Source organism: Notothenia rossii (assembly GCF_949606895.1).
Source record: "Notothenia rossii genome assembly, chromosome: 8".
NCBI classification, from domain to species: Eukaryota; Metazoa; Chordata; class Actinopteri; order Perciformes; family Nototheniidae; genus Notothenia; species Notothenia rossii.
Genome location: NC_136906.1, coordinates 40466893 through 40484877, shown reverse-complemented (window position 1 = coordinate 40484877; position 17985 = coordinate 40466893). Strand labels below are relative to the sequence as shown.

The following is a 17985-nucleotide window of genomic DNA, read 5'->3' as shown; positions in this document are numbered from 1 at the left end:
CTACTCAATGCAGATCTACTATACCCGCGGTCAGAGAGCGGAGATGTGTCCCCTGTGTGATGTAATATGACGCGTTTGACGTATGACCTTAAAAAAAAGCCGTTTTTAAGAGCAGAGCACAAAATTGCTCCTTTCCCTCTGAATTCCTGCCCTTATGTCTCGTAAAACATATCAAATCCTGCATTAACTTTTTTAATTGTAATTTTCAAGCAAGTTTAAGCATAAATGTAGAATAAATAAAAACCTGCAAGATGCTCTTTAATGTAGCCAAAACAAATTACATGTTATTCAATACAAAGTCTGAGAGTAGAAATTACTGCATTATACGGATTTGCAATACAAAGATAGAAAAAGTTGGTGCATGTACATTTTTAGGACTGCTTGTTGACGAAAAACTCAATTGGAAGCACCATGTAAAGTATGTACAGACTAAACTGTCAAAAACAATAGGTATTTTGTATCATACTAAGAACATTCTTGAAGAAAATATACTATAGTCTATTTCTCCCTTACCTTTACTACTGCTCCGAAATATGGGAAAACATGTAGCCTACTCAACAAATCTAAAAAAAAAATTTTTTTAAAAAGTATTACGAATAGTCTGTGGTGTTTGTAAATATGAACACACAACTCCCATATTTAAAAAAACTCAATCTATTAAAATGTGTTGAGATAGTACAGCTTAAAACAGTACTGATTATGAACAACATTTTCCATAAGAAAATGCCTAATAACATTCAAAATCAGTTCCAAACCACAGCGTGAACATATGAATGTAAAAAAAGTCACTTGAAAATAAGTGTTCACAATGTTTATATGCAATTATGCATATATTATTAATATTATTATTATTATTATTATTATTATTATTATTATTATTATTATTTTTATTATTATTCATTTGCCAAGTACATGTGTACCTATGTATATAGATACACATATAGTATTTTAATTTCCAAAAAAAGATAGTTGAAACTTCTATTGACATGTGCAGAAATGACCCTATATCAGGTTTTCATTTTTCGTACGCTTCGCGTCGGGCCGAACCACGCCCCTTAGCTGTGATATAATGAGCATATACCACGGCCTGTCGTGAGCTATTGCTTAAATATATATGCATTTATTGTCTTCCTGTGATATGCTTCAGCCCTCCCGCACTCAAAAAAATGATTTGTTAAACCAACATGATTTAATTACGTTACAAAATTCCACGCAATTACATTATGTTACTCTAATTTAAATGAAATATGTACATAATATATGATTCACTGTTGTTGACCCAACACATGTTTATCTCATTCATCCAATGTAAAATGAATGCTTCAGGTTGACATATTTTACCTTAGTTAACCCAACACATGTTTATCTCATTCATCCAATGTAAAATTAATACTTCAGGTTGATATATTTTACTTTATCTTAACTAACATGTGTTTACCATGTTGGTTCTATTTAATCCAATTGCATGGATTTTGTCACATAATTATAATTAAGTCACAGAAACACAATTGTGCTAATAAAAACCTTTATTAGAACAAAGTGAGAAGTTAACATTTTCTTTCTAACATTGACTGATTAAAACACATTAAAAAAAAGAACCTCACAAATGGTATCAAAAATGTACATCAAATGGTATCAAAAATGTACTTCAATGTACTTCAAATGGTATCAAAAATGTACTTCAATTGACTTCATATGGTATCAAAAATGTACTTCAAATGTTATCAAAAATGTCATTCAAAGGGTATCAGACATTTTCCTTAAAATAGCAAATGTCTGAAAACATTAGACATAACTCAAAACTCAAAAACATTCCTAACAGAGAGCAAATTACCCTACAAGCCAATTGTCAGGCTCATCACAGTAATACTAAAATAAAAAAATACATCCTTAGACTGTATGAGCTCTTTCTTACTAACCCTAACCTAGAAACATACATGTCACTGTTTCATTCCTCCTCAAATGTGTATTTATATGAATGAAATATTCCTTCTCTGTTGCAATTGAATTAAATGCACACAACTGACAGTGAAATGTAGATAATTCTATACGCTGCTGTGATGTTTGTTTGGCATGGACTCTGTAAATGTGACTTAAAAGATTGTTCCAAGTCTTAAATGTGCATGGACAAGTGGCATAGGCGCATGGATATCGAAAATTACGACCATAATGGCCATGTGTTAGTTTGAAATGCTTCAACAACAGGCACCTAGAAGACACTGACGTACCACAATTTTTGCAGTTCCAAATGTACTGTTGTAATCTGAAAATCAAAGAAAATATTTGTATTATTATTAGGGCCGGGACTCGATTAAAAAAATTAATCTAATTAATTACAGGCTTTGTAATTAATTAATCGCAATTAATCGCATTTTTAATCACATAGAAATATTTGACCTGAGAACAGTGAGAAGCAATATTTTTTCACATGGATTTTAGTATACCATTGAATAATGACTGAATACATAAGCTTAAGCAACAAAACATTGTTTATTTTTTTCAAGGTGGTACACTGGCCATAAAGTGTAGCAATAGCATATTTAGGAATATAGTACATTTCAGAGATTCAGGTAGCCTATAGGTAGGTAGACCTTCTGTAAACTATAACACTTTGTTTTTTAAGTAAAACACAATACTTTCAAGTACATTCAGAACATTGGAAACCCTGACTATTAGAAAACAGCTCTCTGTTGCTTCAGAGGCCATAACAGACTTTGTTGATTTACCAACAGTTGATTTAAAAAATCTAATACATTTCAGTCCAACTCTCTCAATAACCTTGGCCGAAACAATAAACAGTTCAACATAAAGTGCCAGTTGCACCAACAACATAATAAATAGTTCAACATAAAGTGTACTGTACCATTTAAAATAAAATAAAAAAGTGCCAGTGATTGACCTCAATCCCTCCTATTCTTCCAATATCCTGATGAAAAATAAAATCTCTCTGTTGCATAGGCCACTCTGTTTGATCAACGCGAATTGGGTGTGGGTCCTTGTACTCCGAGTCAGGCTAACGTCCACGCTAGCTTCCACGCTAGCTGCTATATGTTTTGCATTGAGGTGATACTTGAGGCTTGATGTGCTGCGGTGATATGCAAATTCCTTTTTGCATAATTTGCAAACAACCGTGCTCTTATCGACGCTTCCATCCGTCCGTTTTTTAAAACAAAATGTCCCATCCACGGGGCCAACCAAAGCGGTCTCATCAGCTTCTTCGTTCGACTATTGTTCACTGTGGTTTGTTGTTGTCTGAAGTCATGAACGTTAGTTGGTGCTCCAGTATAATCGGTACCCCTGAAACTCATCCAGTGAGAAACGTTCCGCGGTACAAAAATAAGTGCGATTAAAATGCGTTAATTTTTGTGTAATTAATTAATCTTAATTAACGCGTTAAAGTCCCGGCCCTAATTATTATATGTTATGGCAATCACCATAACATAGCCTATATGCGCCTATATGTTTTAGTAATTTAATGATGTAAATCAAGCAAGGTCAAGCAGTTCTTAAGATTACAATGTGCTAAAACTTCAAACTTGATAAAAAAAAGAAAAAGATGCTGATTACTTACCACCAGTAAGAAGAGGTTGCCCTGCTGCCAGCAATGTCAATGTGTTTGTTCCCAGGACACCTGTGAATAACTGACATGGTTAGGTTAATCTGCAGTAGCATGCCAACTCCAAGTGCAATATAATTTGGGCTAGAAACTATTATTTGAATTACTAGACTAAATTAGTATGTAAATGCCGAATGTGAATTATGTTTAAATGTTGAAGTTAAATGCATCAATCTGGTGCACTTTGAGAGCAAAATCAACACCCATGTGAAACAGTACTGTAAACCAGTGGCCGCGTTAACCGAATGTTCTTCTGTGAGTTCTTGCTTTACGCTGTGCGCGCTCCCGCGAGGTGCAGTGGGCATGCATAACACGGCGCTACAGTTCACGAGCCCGAATCTCCGCCCCCCCCCCCCCCCCCCCCCCCGTTGTACAGACCGACGGGTAATAATGGATTTTGACGGAAATGCTAAGATCCAGCGAAAAAGTCTAGCGCCAACTGTAAACAGATGTACTTTTTCTTTATGTATCTTACTAAGTTGTTTGTTGCTCTTTCCTGGCTGCTAGTTCAGTGAGTTTTGGTCGCACAGTGTCGCTTCTGAAGTGTTTCTCCGGCAGCACTACACCCATGCATTCCAGTAGTTATTGCTCCACTAGCCCTTACATAAATCTAGTGTTGTATTATTATTTCTAATTGATATAACGTGCAGGCACTATGACTTCTTTTGATTTGGATCAAAAATTGAAATATGGCGTGTTAGAGTGCATGGCAGCAAGGTACCGTGCACAATATGCCAAGAAGCTAGCTAGCTAGTTGTGAAACACTTTAACATCAATTTAGCTGACTTCACGGGTCAATATTCACGGTAGGTGTATGATATTACCTCATACCAACGATGTTTCATATTTGTAGACCTCGTCAATACATTAATTAATTTAGATAGGACTACTTACCACATGCATGGGGGTCGTCTCCCTCGTGTGTTCTGCGGTCTTCCTCCGTGGTGTGCCTCGCGATAGATTACGACGTCATGCGTCTCAAACTAGCAGGTGTCATTAAACCAATGCATTCCATTCACGTCAGGTCAAACTAAGTTTAAAAGCCATGCTTTTTAGCTGGTATAATTAAATCCAATTATGTTTCACCCCTTGCATCAACATAAACAAATCATGTTAATTTAAAATCACATAGTTATATGTTGGTTCTATTAGATATAAATATGTTCAGTTCAAAACATATATATTTTTCATTCAACAAACTCGAAATAGATAGACTGGAGTAACTCAGACCTATAATCGTTTTTTTGAGTGCGCTTCTACTAATTTTTTTAATCTTTGTGTGTATGAATTAAAGTTTTTTTGTTTTTCGGATGAATCAAAAAAAAAAAAAAAATGCTTTCAGTTTGGGGGTCCCCTAGTGGCCGCGGGGGCCCTATGCCCCCGCATAGTCCGCATATAGGAAGAAACGGCCCCGTCCATGGGTATTATGAGCGTTGTGGTTCAACGGTTCAACCATGGGTTCAACCGATCGGAATCACTTTCTGAAGCAGTCACGTGGTATCGACAGGCAGTGAGGCTTCGTTTGTCATCGATGATGTCACTGGCCCAAAATGATACAAGCCTCGATACATGCTTCACAAAATGTTTTGGGGATTACTCGACACACGCTCCGAAGCCTCGGTGCAATACATAACATCACTACAATAAACCTGAGTCGTGAAAGATACTCAACCCTCGATCATTCTACAGAAACATCTGCAGAAACAACATGCTGGGACGAATCTAGTAGCTAAGACCACAGACCCAGACTCATCTGACGCCACTCCACCTCCACCTAAGCAACGGCGGCTGGATTTCAACCGAGGGACTGCTAACCAGGGAAAAGTTGATAAAGCCATTGCACGGTATGTTGTAGAACACATGCAGGCTATTTCTACTATTTCTATTGCTATTTCTTGATCAACAGATTGTATTATTCTTCAATGCAATAACAGTAGGCTACTGAAATGAAGGCTCTAAGGGCATTAATGGGAGCCCTTTTTTTAAGTAGGCCTAACTAATGCGTTACTGTTCACAGTAACGCATTACTTTTTGGTGTAAGTAATCAGTAAAGTAACTGAGTTACTTTTGAAATGAAGTAACTAGTAATGGTAACTAGTTATAGCACAACACTGCGAGCGCCACTCTCAAACTTTTTCTTCTCCAAAATGTTCTCCTAAACAACCTTCATCTGTCACTCAATTACTCGCAATTTGAATAAGTCACATGTGAAACATATTCTCATTCTGATTGGTTGTTAAGTGGTGCCCACTGACTGTTACGGAGTCATCAGATTTTTAGAAAAATCTCTGGAATCCATCGATCTGATTGATTAGCGGAGCAAATGATCAAAATAGTATGGAGGGGAGATATTTTAGTTTGGATTACTGGTCTGGGGGAAGCTCGCGAGTGTGTGTGTATACGTGTGTGTGTTTGTGTATTTTTTGCGTTTGTGTGTATTGTGTTTGTTTCCCGGGGAAAACACTGTGACTTTAAGTTACTCCGTTCTCTGCTTGTAATTATGCCGTTACAAGCTTCAAAGCTGTATTTATCATCTGAATTTGCCGAAACAAGTTTAATATCCTGAAAACCAAGACTTTGTTTAATTGAAATCAGATGAAAACAAACTGTAACGGACCCTGCCGTGTTATATATGATTACTATACGCCTTACATTCAAAGATTTCAGCGGAGGGAGGGGAAGCGGAGCTGAGGAAGAGCAGAGTGGGGAGGGAGAGCTGTCATCTTCCCTTTACAAGCTTCAAAAATGTATTTACCGTGTGATTTTGGAAATAAAAGTTTCATATTCTGAAAGCCAAGAATTTGTTTATTTAAAATAAAAATAAAACACCCGGAATAAAAAAAAAATAATTACATTTATTTTTATTTTTATCGGCTCATGATAGGCCCCCGATCTCCGTAGGCCCCTGGGCTTCAGCTTAGGTCAGCCCGTGCATTAAGGCGGCCCTGTGTGTGGTACAGTGTGTAGGTGTGTGTGTTGTACAGTGCATAGATGCGGCGGACAGACGGGTCTCAGTTGGTTTGGTGTCCTATGCTACTTTTAATACTAAATACAACTTTTGGCCTGTAATTTCAATTCCCCATTTCAGCGACCAGAGAGAAGGTGGGATATATCCAGTCTCTGATTGTGTTACGTTATTATGAGAGTGCTCTCATACTTTAAATTGTATATATTTATATAAATATATTTGTGTGTGTGTGTCCGCATCTGTAGCCTGTTATTGTCTCATTATACCGCACTCTCAATGAATTCAAAGTAAATATATAGGTTGTCATGAACACATCTGTCCATCAGACAGAGTGCTGCTGTGCCTCCTGTCATCATTAATGGACGTCTCTTTAAAATGACCGCTCAGAGGAGAGGAGTTCTCATTTCTCTAACTGCCTGCTGCTTCCCCTCCTCTCTCCTCGGCTCCCCTTCTCAGTCCTCCGCTCGCATCTCCTGTGGGCGGGACTAAGTCTTGAGGATAGGAGTCGAGGAGGGGAAATTTAAGAATTGAGAAGCCTCCCTTGCGTCTCTCCATGCTTCCCTGGTGGGAGGGACTAGACGCAGGAAAACGACGCAAGTGAGGGAAGCAAGGATTTCATTTAACCGACCTGAGACGCAGTGGCGGTTCTACGGGGTGGCACAGGGTGGCAGCTGCCACCTCAGAAAAATACCTTGCCACCCCAGCTGCCACCCCAGTTGGCAGCTTTGTTTTGAAAGAAAAGTTGTGGCTCATCGGACATTTATGAGAGAAAATCTCTAATGTCCTAGTGCAAGTGAATGCAGCACTTGTAACCCCTCCCCCGGCCCTGGCGCGAACCTGGAAATGTGAATGGTGGCGATTTCATTTGAACAGGGGGACAGCGCAAAACCAGAAGCATTTCGGATCCAAGTAGACGGAAGGAATGAGGTATTTGCGGTCTCCAATGACAGAGAAGAGCCTGTCAAGTTTGGCTGCAAGGCAAGGCAAGTTTATTTATATAGCACTTTTCTGTACGCGACAATTCAAAGTGCTTTACAAAACAAATTAAAATACTTTTTAGGAATACATACAGTAAAAACACATATAATGGCATTTTACAACAGGCCTTACAAAGCAAAGATAATAAAATAATAAAAATAAACACCACAGGTATACAATACATGTTTAAAAGGCATAGGCCTACTGTAGTGTGAATATGAGCAGCTAAATTAAAAGCAGCCAAAGAGATATGTTTTTAGCGGTTTTTAGTCTCGATTTAAAAATAGTAAGCTTTTCAGATTGTCGGGGCATAAAAGCTAAATGCTGCCTCTCAATGTTTTGTTTTTACTCTCGGAACCGATAGCAGACCCGTCCCAGAAGACCTGAGGCACCTTGATGGCTCGTAATTATGCAGGAGTTCAACAATATACTTTGGTCCTAAGCCATTTATTGATTTAAAAACTAGCAATAGTACTTTAAAATCAATTCTTTGCCCGACTGGAAGCCAATGTAAATATTTCAGAACCGGACTAATGTGATCCACTCTTTTAATGTTAGTGAGGACCATAGACTGTATATTAATATATTAGTGAGGACACGTGCAGCTGCGTTCTGAATCAGCTGCAGCTTTCTGATGGATTTTTTTGTCAGCCCTGTGAATACACTATTGCAGTAGTCCAGTCTACTAAAGATAAAAGCATGGACAAGCTTTTCTAAGTCCTGTTGTGACATTAGTTTTTTAATCTTCGATATGTTCTTCAGGCTGTACTCAGCATTGAATCAAAATGCACCATAGCTTTAAATCTTAATAAGTTTGTGAGGCGTTTTGCTGAACAAGATGGTAATCGCCACATTCAGCTGTTATAGGCATGCCAACTTGATGCTCTGCTCACGGATGACTCGATGAGCAGAATAAACTGTTAAGATGATGACCTTACGTGTGTAAATATTTGTTTTTCTTTGTGGGCGCTGAACTGTTCCTTTGATTCTTTTGATATATGATGGTAATTACTTGTCTTTCAAATTTTGAAGGAGGGTGAGCAAGCATCTTGAGGAACATTCATCATTAACTCCTCCAAAAAATATAATTTATTTAATAATAACACTGAATATGTGAATTATAACAGTGATTGACAGCTGATAGGAATAATATGATTGTTAATAGTATCATACTAATTTAGACAAAAATCGACAAGACCGTTAATTAATATACTTATTTCAGCAGTCTGCATAGGTTTGGTACCCATGCTGGTCTAAGAGTGAGACAAACTCATTCAGTTATTGTTCAGTTAAAATTCATTAAATTAAGTCTGCCACCTTATATATTTATACTTAAGGCTTTATTGATGTGCCACAATAATGTCACCAAATGTTATTGAGTTAAAATATAAATATTGTGGCTTTCCAAGTTAACATTAATTGACATGACTGCGATTAAATCAGCATATACTTCTGCCAGGGGATGCCACCCCTCAAAATCTCCTGCCACCCTCTTGCCACCCCATGAATATTTTTCTAGATCCGCCCCTGCTGAGACGGGGCCCTTGCGTCCCTCACTTGCGTCGTTTCCCTGCGTCTAGTCCCTCCCACCAGGGAAGTATGGAGAGACGCAAGGAAACCACGAGAAGCAGGGAAATGAATTTTAAGAGCAATGGGACGTCCTTTCCTCCGGAGCGTCACGTGAAGCGACGTCCGTTTGTGATGACGCCGCACAGCTGTTCGTCTGACAGCAGCTCTGTCCCCGTTATTTTCAAAAACACCCTCGCCTACACATTTACTGACACAAACATTTGTATTATCTGTTGTAGACCCAAATAAATCAAATCAAATAAGAACTCATTCTCAAAAAAGATAAACGCCATTCTTAAAATGGATAAACGAACATTAGTTGGATTAATATTGATTAATTGAGTGCACAATAGAAATAAAATAATTGAGAGAAGAAAAAGAGATATTGTGGTGACCAACTTTAATACACTGGGACATAATTCACACAGGAACTGTGGGGTAGGGGTATTGTGTCCGCACGGACATGTGTTGTGACTATATGTATTGTGTGCCCTCCTGGCTTCGCTCTCTTCTTCTCTGACAGCAACCAGTCAACAGCTCTTAAATAAAGTCCCCTTTTACACCATCATTGCACCGCCTCTGATTCCCTATCTCTCGGCACTACACTGGTGACCCCGATAGCGTCTTGAGAAGTTTCCAAGACGGACCCGAACACGGCAAAGGAAATCAGGTTTCTTTCTCGAAATGCCGAGGATTTTTGGAATCATCCGTGGCTGCCACCGGCACGCGGACTGAGGCTCGGTGCGTGCCTCGCAGAATGGCCGGGGACGTTGCTCACCATTCCCGCATCGGTCTTCCAACCAACAGGGAGACGATGCACGACCTGCTGGGTAGTGATGAACCCGATTGCTACCTCGTGGGGTTGTTTATTCGGGGCGTGCGGCTGCACTGGCTGACGGCGACTAGCGGCTAACCACGTGGGGCTAACGACGGCTAGCAGCTACCCATGGCTGCCAGCTAGCGGCTAACGGCCACGGCTAATGGCTAGTGCTAATGGCTATCGACCCTTTTGAGCTTTTCCCTGGTGCCTGAGAGGAGGTTCGACCATATCTGATCGGCCTCGTGTGGATCCTCTCGCCTTTTCACCACCTCGACGGCTGCCTCGGACGTTACCCGGCTTTCACCGACTGGCGGGTGAGGACTTCATTCGCGACGGCGCCTGCTGCGGCCCGTTCGGTGGAGCCGCCCTCGTTGGGGCCCCTACCCTCTCCTGCGGCCCCCTTTCGACGGCCCGTTCCGGCCCGCCCCCCATCCCCGGTGGGGATGCCCTCGCCCTTGTTGGGGCCCCTACCCTCTCTTGCGGCCCCCTTCCGACGGCCCGTTCCATGGCCTGGCCCTCACCTGCAACCTCACCCTCCTCAGTCCGGTGCTTCCTCCCAGACGCGAGGATTTTTGCCATGTTTGAATTCTGGGGGGGCTTGTGTGGTGACCACCTTTAATACACTGGGACATAATTCACACACGGAACTGTGGGGTAGGGGTATTGGGTCCGCACGGACATATGTGTTGTGACTATATGTATTGTGTGCCCTCCTGGCTTCGCTCTCTTCTTCTCTGACTACAACCAGTCAACAGCTCTTAAATAAAGTCCCCTTTTACACCATCATTGCACCGCCTCTGACTCCCTATCTCTCGGCACTACAATATGTTAGCCTATCTATCAAAACCCAGTTAGATTAACATTCATTGGATTGCACACTTTGTTTTTTTGTTTGGATATGTAGCAAATTAACATTTTAAATAGCACTTAATGACTGACTGAATAGAAATGACAATAAATGAAAATGTAAAATGAAAAAAGCGATCATGAAAATGTCTCCAAAAAATGAATACAATTATTTTTGACCACTTTCTTGTTCAGATGTATCACATATTTGTAACTAAATGATACATTAATTGAAACAAAACATGGTATAAACTGAGGAGTGACTCCCGTGAGGTTCATGTATTTTCTTCACTCCGCTGGGAAACTGCTCTCATGTCAAGAAGCATCAGATCAGTGCATGCACTGCATCGTCCGGCAGAAATAAGGCCATTGGGACGCTACTCAAGAGAGAAGGGTCTAGCTGCGGCCGCGGACAGTGGAGGTTGAACTTGTAGGAAGTTGTAGGAAGTTGTACTTCCAAATATGGTCAGAAGAGAGCACGCCCAACAAGTGAGACGCTGACGCAAGGATATTTAAGGAGACATGGGCCCTTTCTCATTTCTCTAACTCCCCTCCTCGACTCCCCTCCTCGACTCCTATCCTCGAGACTTAGTCCCGCCCACAGGAGATGCGAGCGGAGGAGCCGAGGAGGGGAGCCGAGGAGAGAGGAGGGGAAGCAGCAGACGGTTAGAGAAATGAGAACTCCTCTCCTCTGAGCGGTCATTTTAAAGAGACGTCCATTAAGGATGACAGGAGGCATAGCAGCGCTCTCTCTGATGGACAGATGTGTTCATGACGACTTATATATTTACTTTTAATTCATTCACAGTGCGGTATAATGAGACAATAACAGGCTACAGATGCGGACACACACACACACACACACACACACACACACACACACACATATATATATATGTATATATTTATATACATATATAACATTTCAGAATCAAACAGAGCACTCTCATAATAACGAAACACTATCAGAGACTGGATATATCTCCCCCCCCCTCTCTATTCGCTACAATGAGGAAAATAAATTACGGGCCAAACGTTTTATTTACGTTTTAATTTAAGTATTAAAAGTAGCAGAGGACACCAAACCAACTGAGACCTGTCTGTCCGCTGCATCTACGCACACACTGTACCACACACACCTACACACTGTACCACACACACCTACACCACACACACGCATACAACTCCTAAATCAGGCTACAGCCGTTGCATATTTTATTATGTGAAGCACTAAATTGTTTTAGAAAATTATCGACTCTTTGTTTGTAGATATCTACTAAACTAAAGCAAATAAAGACAGTGGGCCTGTTATACTGAGTGATATATATTGTACACACTGCTCTGCTTTCTGAACGGACCTCAGAGCTGTTCTCACTGTAAACATTGCGTCGCGATGAGAGCAGTTAATAAAATAATATCCAGGGGATGCATGCAGAGCTGTCATTAGAGGTTTCTCAATACTCTAATTTCCCCTCCTCGACTCCTCGACTCCTCGGTCCTCCGGTTGTGACCCGAAAATGGATTTCAGCGCGCCATGTTGAACGACATCTCATTTCTCTAAATGCACATCGAGGACAGAGCATCGAGCATCGAGGAGGCTCTCTGGAGGAGCTCTAACCGAGGAGACACTGGGTGTTTATCAATCGCGAGGATGCTGCCTTGGTCGCGTACTTCCAAGTCACTTCCTTCAGAAACGAAGCAAGTATGCTTCCAAGCCACGGCTTCGGAAAACGAAGAAGAATGGAACAGGCTAACAAGTGTGCCACTCTCTCTAACGGTTTCAACATAAACTGTACCGAAAATAAATACCTCACGATGTCTATCTAATTATGAACTTGCTTTACTTTCACGGAACAATTTTGGTGATAACAAATGTAACAAAGTAACATATTTACCAACACATGTTCTACGCCACGACATACTTACATTTAAATGTGTGCTGTGCTGCGTCGGTTCAGCCATTCTCCGCAAAGGTTTTTGAAATTGGTCCGTGCGCAAAGCATTGTGGGGATTTTAAGGACGCGAAGTCTACCCATGTGCAGCCCATACTTGTCAACTCTCCCGATTTTCGCGGGAGACTCCCGATTTCATTGCCCTCTCCCGCATTTCTCCCGATTTCTGACAAAATCAGATTTACTCAGGACTGTTTCCACTCGGACCTTAATACAGCTTCACCATTGTTTGGTTTCCATGGTAACACATCTCTTTAGTAGCGCGCGCAACTGAAAGTCTGAGAGGGTGAGGCAGATAGTCACAGAAAACAGAATCGACAACTACTCTACTCTTTGCTCACTCCTGCTCCTTTCCAGCCCACACATATGCTCCATCAAGGATGGTGCTACAGGCCGCAAGGCATTGCACTTACAACTACAATAAGCATGTTAATGTTAATCTAACAGCTCCGGCGATCCACTAGCACCCCCCCCCCCCTATTTTGCATTTTGAAATGCTCCCGATTTCTGAGGTCTCAAGGTTGGCAAGTATGGTGCAGCCTCGAAATTTCCCCCAAACCAAGGACGTGGCCTCGGTGGAAATCCAAGTATGCTGCACTCGATGACGTAGCATCCTTGAAATATTGGCTTGGAAGCCAGTTTCCTCGCGATTGAGAAGCGGCCACTGATGGGTCCTCCACGGCTTCTCCACGGATGCATTTCCGGGAAGCGTCTATCGTTATTCCAACCCAGTTTAGATTTAACCACGCCCACTTCCGCATTACGCAAGGATCGACGTAGCTCTACGCGAGAGCGTCATAGACGCGCGCAAAATCAGAATCTGACAAGCAAAATACCGTCCTTATAAACGCTGCATAATATACAATATAATAGTGCTTCTTTGTCAATATGACTGACGAACGCTGAAAGCCATATCGAAGAGTCCTGAGATTGTATTACTGGTGTTTTATCATCTCAGCTGGTGTAAGTGCAGAATATTGTATATAACCTTGACTATTACTGTGTACTTCATTTATCTGACAGCATTATTTAATGATACTATTTTATATATATATATATATACACAAATTTATTCATTTATAAACATATATATATAAACACACACTTATATGTACTCACACATGTATTTATTCATTTATACACACAGATGTATTCATTCATTTATGTACACACAGCATTATTTAATGATACTGTTTTATATATATATATATATATATATATATATATATATATATATACACACACACATGTATTCATTTATAAACATATATATATAAACACACACTATTTTATATATATATATATATATATATATATACACACATTTATTCATTTATAAACATATATATATAAACACACACTATTTTATATATATATATATATATATATATACACACATTTATTCATTTATAAACATATATATATATATAAATACACACTTATATGTACTCACACATGTATTTATTAATGAATACACACAGATGTATTCATTCATTTATATACACACAGCATTATTTAATGATACTGTTTTATATATATATATATACACCCACATTTATTCATTTATAAACATATATATATATAAACACACACTATTTTATATATATATATATATATATATATATATACACACACATTTATTCATTTATAAACGTATATATATAAACACACACTATTTTATATATATATATATATATACACACATTTATTCATTTATAAACATATATATATAAACACACACTATTTTACATATATATATATATATATACACACATTTATTCATTTATAAACATATATATATATATATAAATATATACGAACACACACTTATAAGTACTCACACATGTATTTATTAATGTATACACACAGATGTATTCATTCATTTATACACACACACTCACATATATACACTTTATATGAATTAATTTGTACACACACACATACATATATATATATATATATTAGGGCCGGGACTCGATTAAAAAAATGAATCTAATTAATTAGAGGCTTTGTAATTAATTAATCGAAATTAATCGCATTTTTAATCACATATAAATATTTGACCTGAGAACAGTGAGAAGCAATTTTTTTCACATGGATTTTAGTATACCATCACTAGTCTCTTGGAAATCCAAGAAACAGCCTACAGTAGCGCTTTCCACATGTGAAGCTGAGTATATGGCTCTAGCTCTAACAATACAGGAATGTATTTACTTGGAGCATCTACTGCACTGGTTCTCAACGGGGGCGGTACCGCCCCCCAGGGGGCGTTCAGAGAACATCGGGGGGCGCTGGAAGCAATATTTTTGAAAGGGGGGCGTTGAGGTGTTCTTGGAGGGCGTTCACGCATAATGTCTTTTTGTCATGAAAAACGCTGGCCACAGCGTCTTTTCCTGTACAAAAAGCAGCTGTCAGCATCTTTTGTTGCTATAGGAAACCACAACTCTGCTTGCGATTGGTTCAGCTGTCAGCAGTGTTATTACGGGTACGTTCGGAAATGCACGAACGGTCAGTCCGCTCGGACAACCCGTCTGTTCCGCCAGAGCACCCAGCTGTGAGCGCTCAGAGCGCAGCGCTCTGGACTGTGGAACGGGGACGCTCGGAGCGCTCTGAGCGCATTTACGAACGTACCCTACAAAAAGCAGCCGGGAGCGGACCGGAAGTCGTTGTAATTTTGGGATCGCGACTGTTAATAATATGTGTCACTTTGTTACATTTTGATATGTTTTGATATGACAAATTCCACTAACAGATTCGAACTAAGTGGTCAGTTTATGAAAATAATACCCGTTTCTATGTCTGCTACGACATGGAAGAGCTGGCTAGCCAGGCTGCTCCACACAGAGCTCTGTTTGTTCAAAATTACAACGACTTCCGGTCCGCTCCCGGCACGATGTCTTGTCATGTCACCAGCTAGCCCTCTAGCGTTTGCCGCCATATCGTGACACTACCCCCCCCCCCCCCCCCCCCCTAAATATTAGCATCATAAAACAACAAAAATCATATCACATCAGCAAAATGGCCGCGAAAAAGATAAAATGCAGACAGTACTCTATTGAATATCTTAGCTATGGCTTCATACCGTCTCCTACCAATGCACAACTCCCAATGTGTTTACTTTGCGAACATGTATTTTCCAATGAGGGAATGAAACCCTCACGTTTAAAGGAGCACCTTACCAAGATCCACCCGGATAAGGCAGATAAGGAGCGTCCGTTCTTCCAGGCCCTCAAAGAGAAACATGGTAGGAGCACCATCAGCAGTCTCTTCGCTAGGAAGACCACCCAGACTGACAGCGGGCTAATAGCGTCATATAACATCTCCTTGCTGATAGCCAAGTGTGGGCAGCCGTTCACAATCGGAGAGAAGTTAGTACTCCCTGCCATCAAAGAGGTCATATCTACTGTGATGGAGCGTGATCCCACACAGGTGCTGAAATCCATCCCACTCAGTAATGATACCGTAGCACGCAGGATTGATGAAATGGGCGCTGATATAGAGGAGCAGCTGTGTGCCATCCTGCGGGAAACTCCATTCAGCCTTCAGCTGGATGAGACAACCACTTCTGACAACAATGTTCTGTTGATGGCCTATGTCCGCTATAGCACCTCCAACAGTCAGGAGATGGCTGAGGAATTTTTATTTTCCAAATATCTGGTCACAGACACCAAGGGCCAGACCATTTTTAATGCACTGGATGCTTATCTACAGGAGAAGTCAATCCCGATCAACAACATCCTCGCATGTGCTACTGACGGTGCCCCTTCCATGGTCGGCAGGTACCGTGGCTTCACCACTCTGCTGAAGGAGCAGGTCCCGCATGTCCTCACAGTCCACTGTGTCTTGCACCGCCACAACCTGGTGGCCAAATCTAAAAGTCCACCTCTCCACGAGTCTCTCAATGTTGCAGTAAAGGCAATAAACAAAATAAAAGCCCACGCCCTGAATAACAGATTGTTCCGACAGCTGTGTCAGGAAAATGATGAGACCTTTGAGCGTCTTCTTCTCCACACTGATGTCCGCTGGCTCTCAAAAGGAAACTGCCTTGCTCGTTTTTGTGAGCTGTTTGACAGCATCGTGGAGTTCCTGGAGGAGGTGGATGCAGCTCTCGGGGAACAGGTGTCATCCAGCCGCTGCGACATCATGTACCTCGCAGACTTCTTTGGCAAAATGAATGAAGTCACGCTGAAGCTCCAAGGAAAAGGAGTTACTCTGATCCAGAGCAAGGCGGTCATCCACAGTCTCACCTCCAGGCTGGATCTATACCGGCAGAGCATAGGCAGGAGGCAGTTTGCTCATTTCCCGCTGTTGACCAAGGTGATCTAGCCTAGGCTACTAAATAATGATAATAATAAATAATACATGTAATAAATGTAGGCTAGTCTATGCAACACTATATTTGTGTTCCTGGTTAGTATAAATAACTTATGTTCTGAATGTATTATGAGAATAAAGAAACATCAATTAGTAAACTAATTAGCAATAAAATAACCAGTTTAAAATCGGATGGTAACATTCTGCACCGATAACAATTTCCTGGTTATACTCATTGCAGGTGTCTGAGGCTCTTACCGATGAGCGCCTTCTCATTTACACAGACCACCTGAGGATGGTGAATGCCGACTTGAAGATCCGCTTCAGAGATCTTTTGGACCTCGATGTTCCCACCTGGGTGGTGCAGCCCTTTCAGGCGGACGTGGCGGAATGCGAGCCAGCAATACAGGAGCATCTCATCGACATCCAGAGTGACGATGAGGCCCAAGCTATTTTCCGCACCTCTGGCTGGGGCAACATGTGGGTCAAATACTCTCAGCGTTACCCGGCTCTCTGGGAGAAAGCGAGGCTGCTTCTTCTGGCTTTCCCAACCACATACCTCGTGGAGCAGGGATTCAGCCAGGTCCTCCACATGCAGTCCAAGTACCGCAATCGCTTGAACTTGACGGCCTCAGGTGCACTGCGACTGAAACTAAGTTCTCTGCAACCCGCAGTGAAGAAACTGGCGGAGAACCACCAAGCGCAGGGCTCACACTAACCTTCCCCCCCCCCGCAATTTGGCGAAATGCAACACCTTTCCGACCTGTTAGTTCTGTAGGCCTAATGTACAGTTTTGTAGCCTACTGTTTGTTCTGCACTGGACATGTGTGAAATTGCTGCTGTTCCGTAGCAGTCTGTTTGTATTCTCTGCTCTTGTCTGAGTTTGTTTAACACTCATAAATATCATTTTTATTCACATTCA

General features: G+C 40.9%; 1 protein-coding gene and 1 long non-coding RNA gene across 2 annotated transcripts; one reads left to right on the top strand and one right to left on the bottom strand.

The window, feature by feature from the left end:
* Positions 1 to 1580: 1580 nt before the first annotated feature.
* Positions 1581 to 4574, bottom strand: LOC307016539. The gene is made up of 3 exons (XR_013801841.1): positions 4511 to 4574; positions 3572 to 3631; positions 1581 to 2263 (listed from the first exon to the last, which is right to left on the bottom strand). It is a non-coding gene; the product is annotated as an uncharacterized lncRNA (long non-coding RNA).
* Positions 4575 to 14721: 10147 nt separating this feature from the next.
* Positions 14722 to 17985, top strand: LOC307015612 (zinc finger BED domain-containing protein 5-like). Its single transcript, XM_079644331.1, has 2 exons — positions 14722 to 17066; positions 17305 to 17985. The coding sequence occupies exons 1-2, from the start codon at positions 15768 to 15770 to the stop codon at positions 17779 to 17781; spliced, it is 1776 nt and encodes a 591-aa protein (XP_079500457.1). The 5' UTR covers positions 14722 to 15767; the 3' UTR covers positions 17782 to 17985.

Excerpts from the sequence above, each read along its gene's own strand:
- LOC307015612 (XM_079644331.1), top strand. The coding sequence starts at position 15,768 with ATGGCCGCGAAAAAGATAAAATGCAGACAGTACTCTATTGAATATCTT. Across the intron at positions 17,067-17,304 it reads ATTTCCCGCTGTTGACCAAG|GTGTCTGAGGCTCTTACCGA; the intron begins GTGATCTAGCCT and ends TACTCATTGCAG.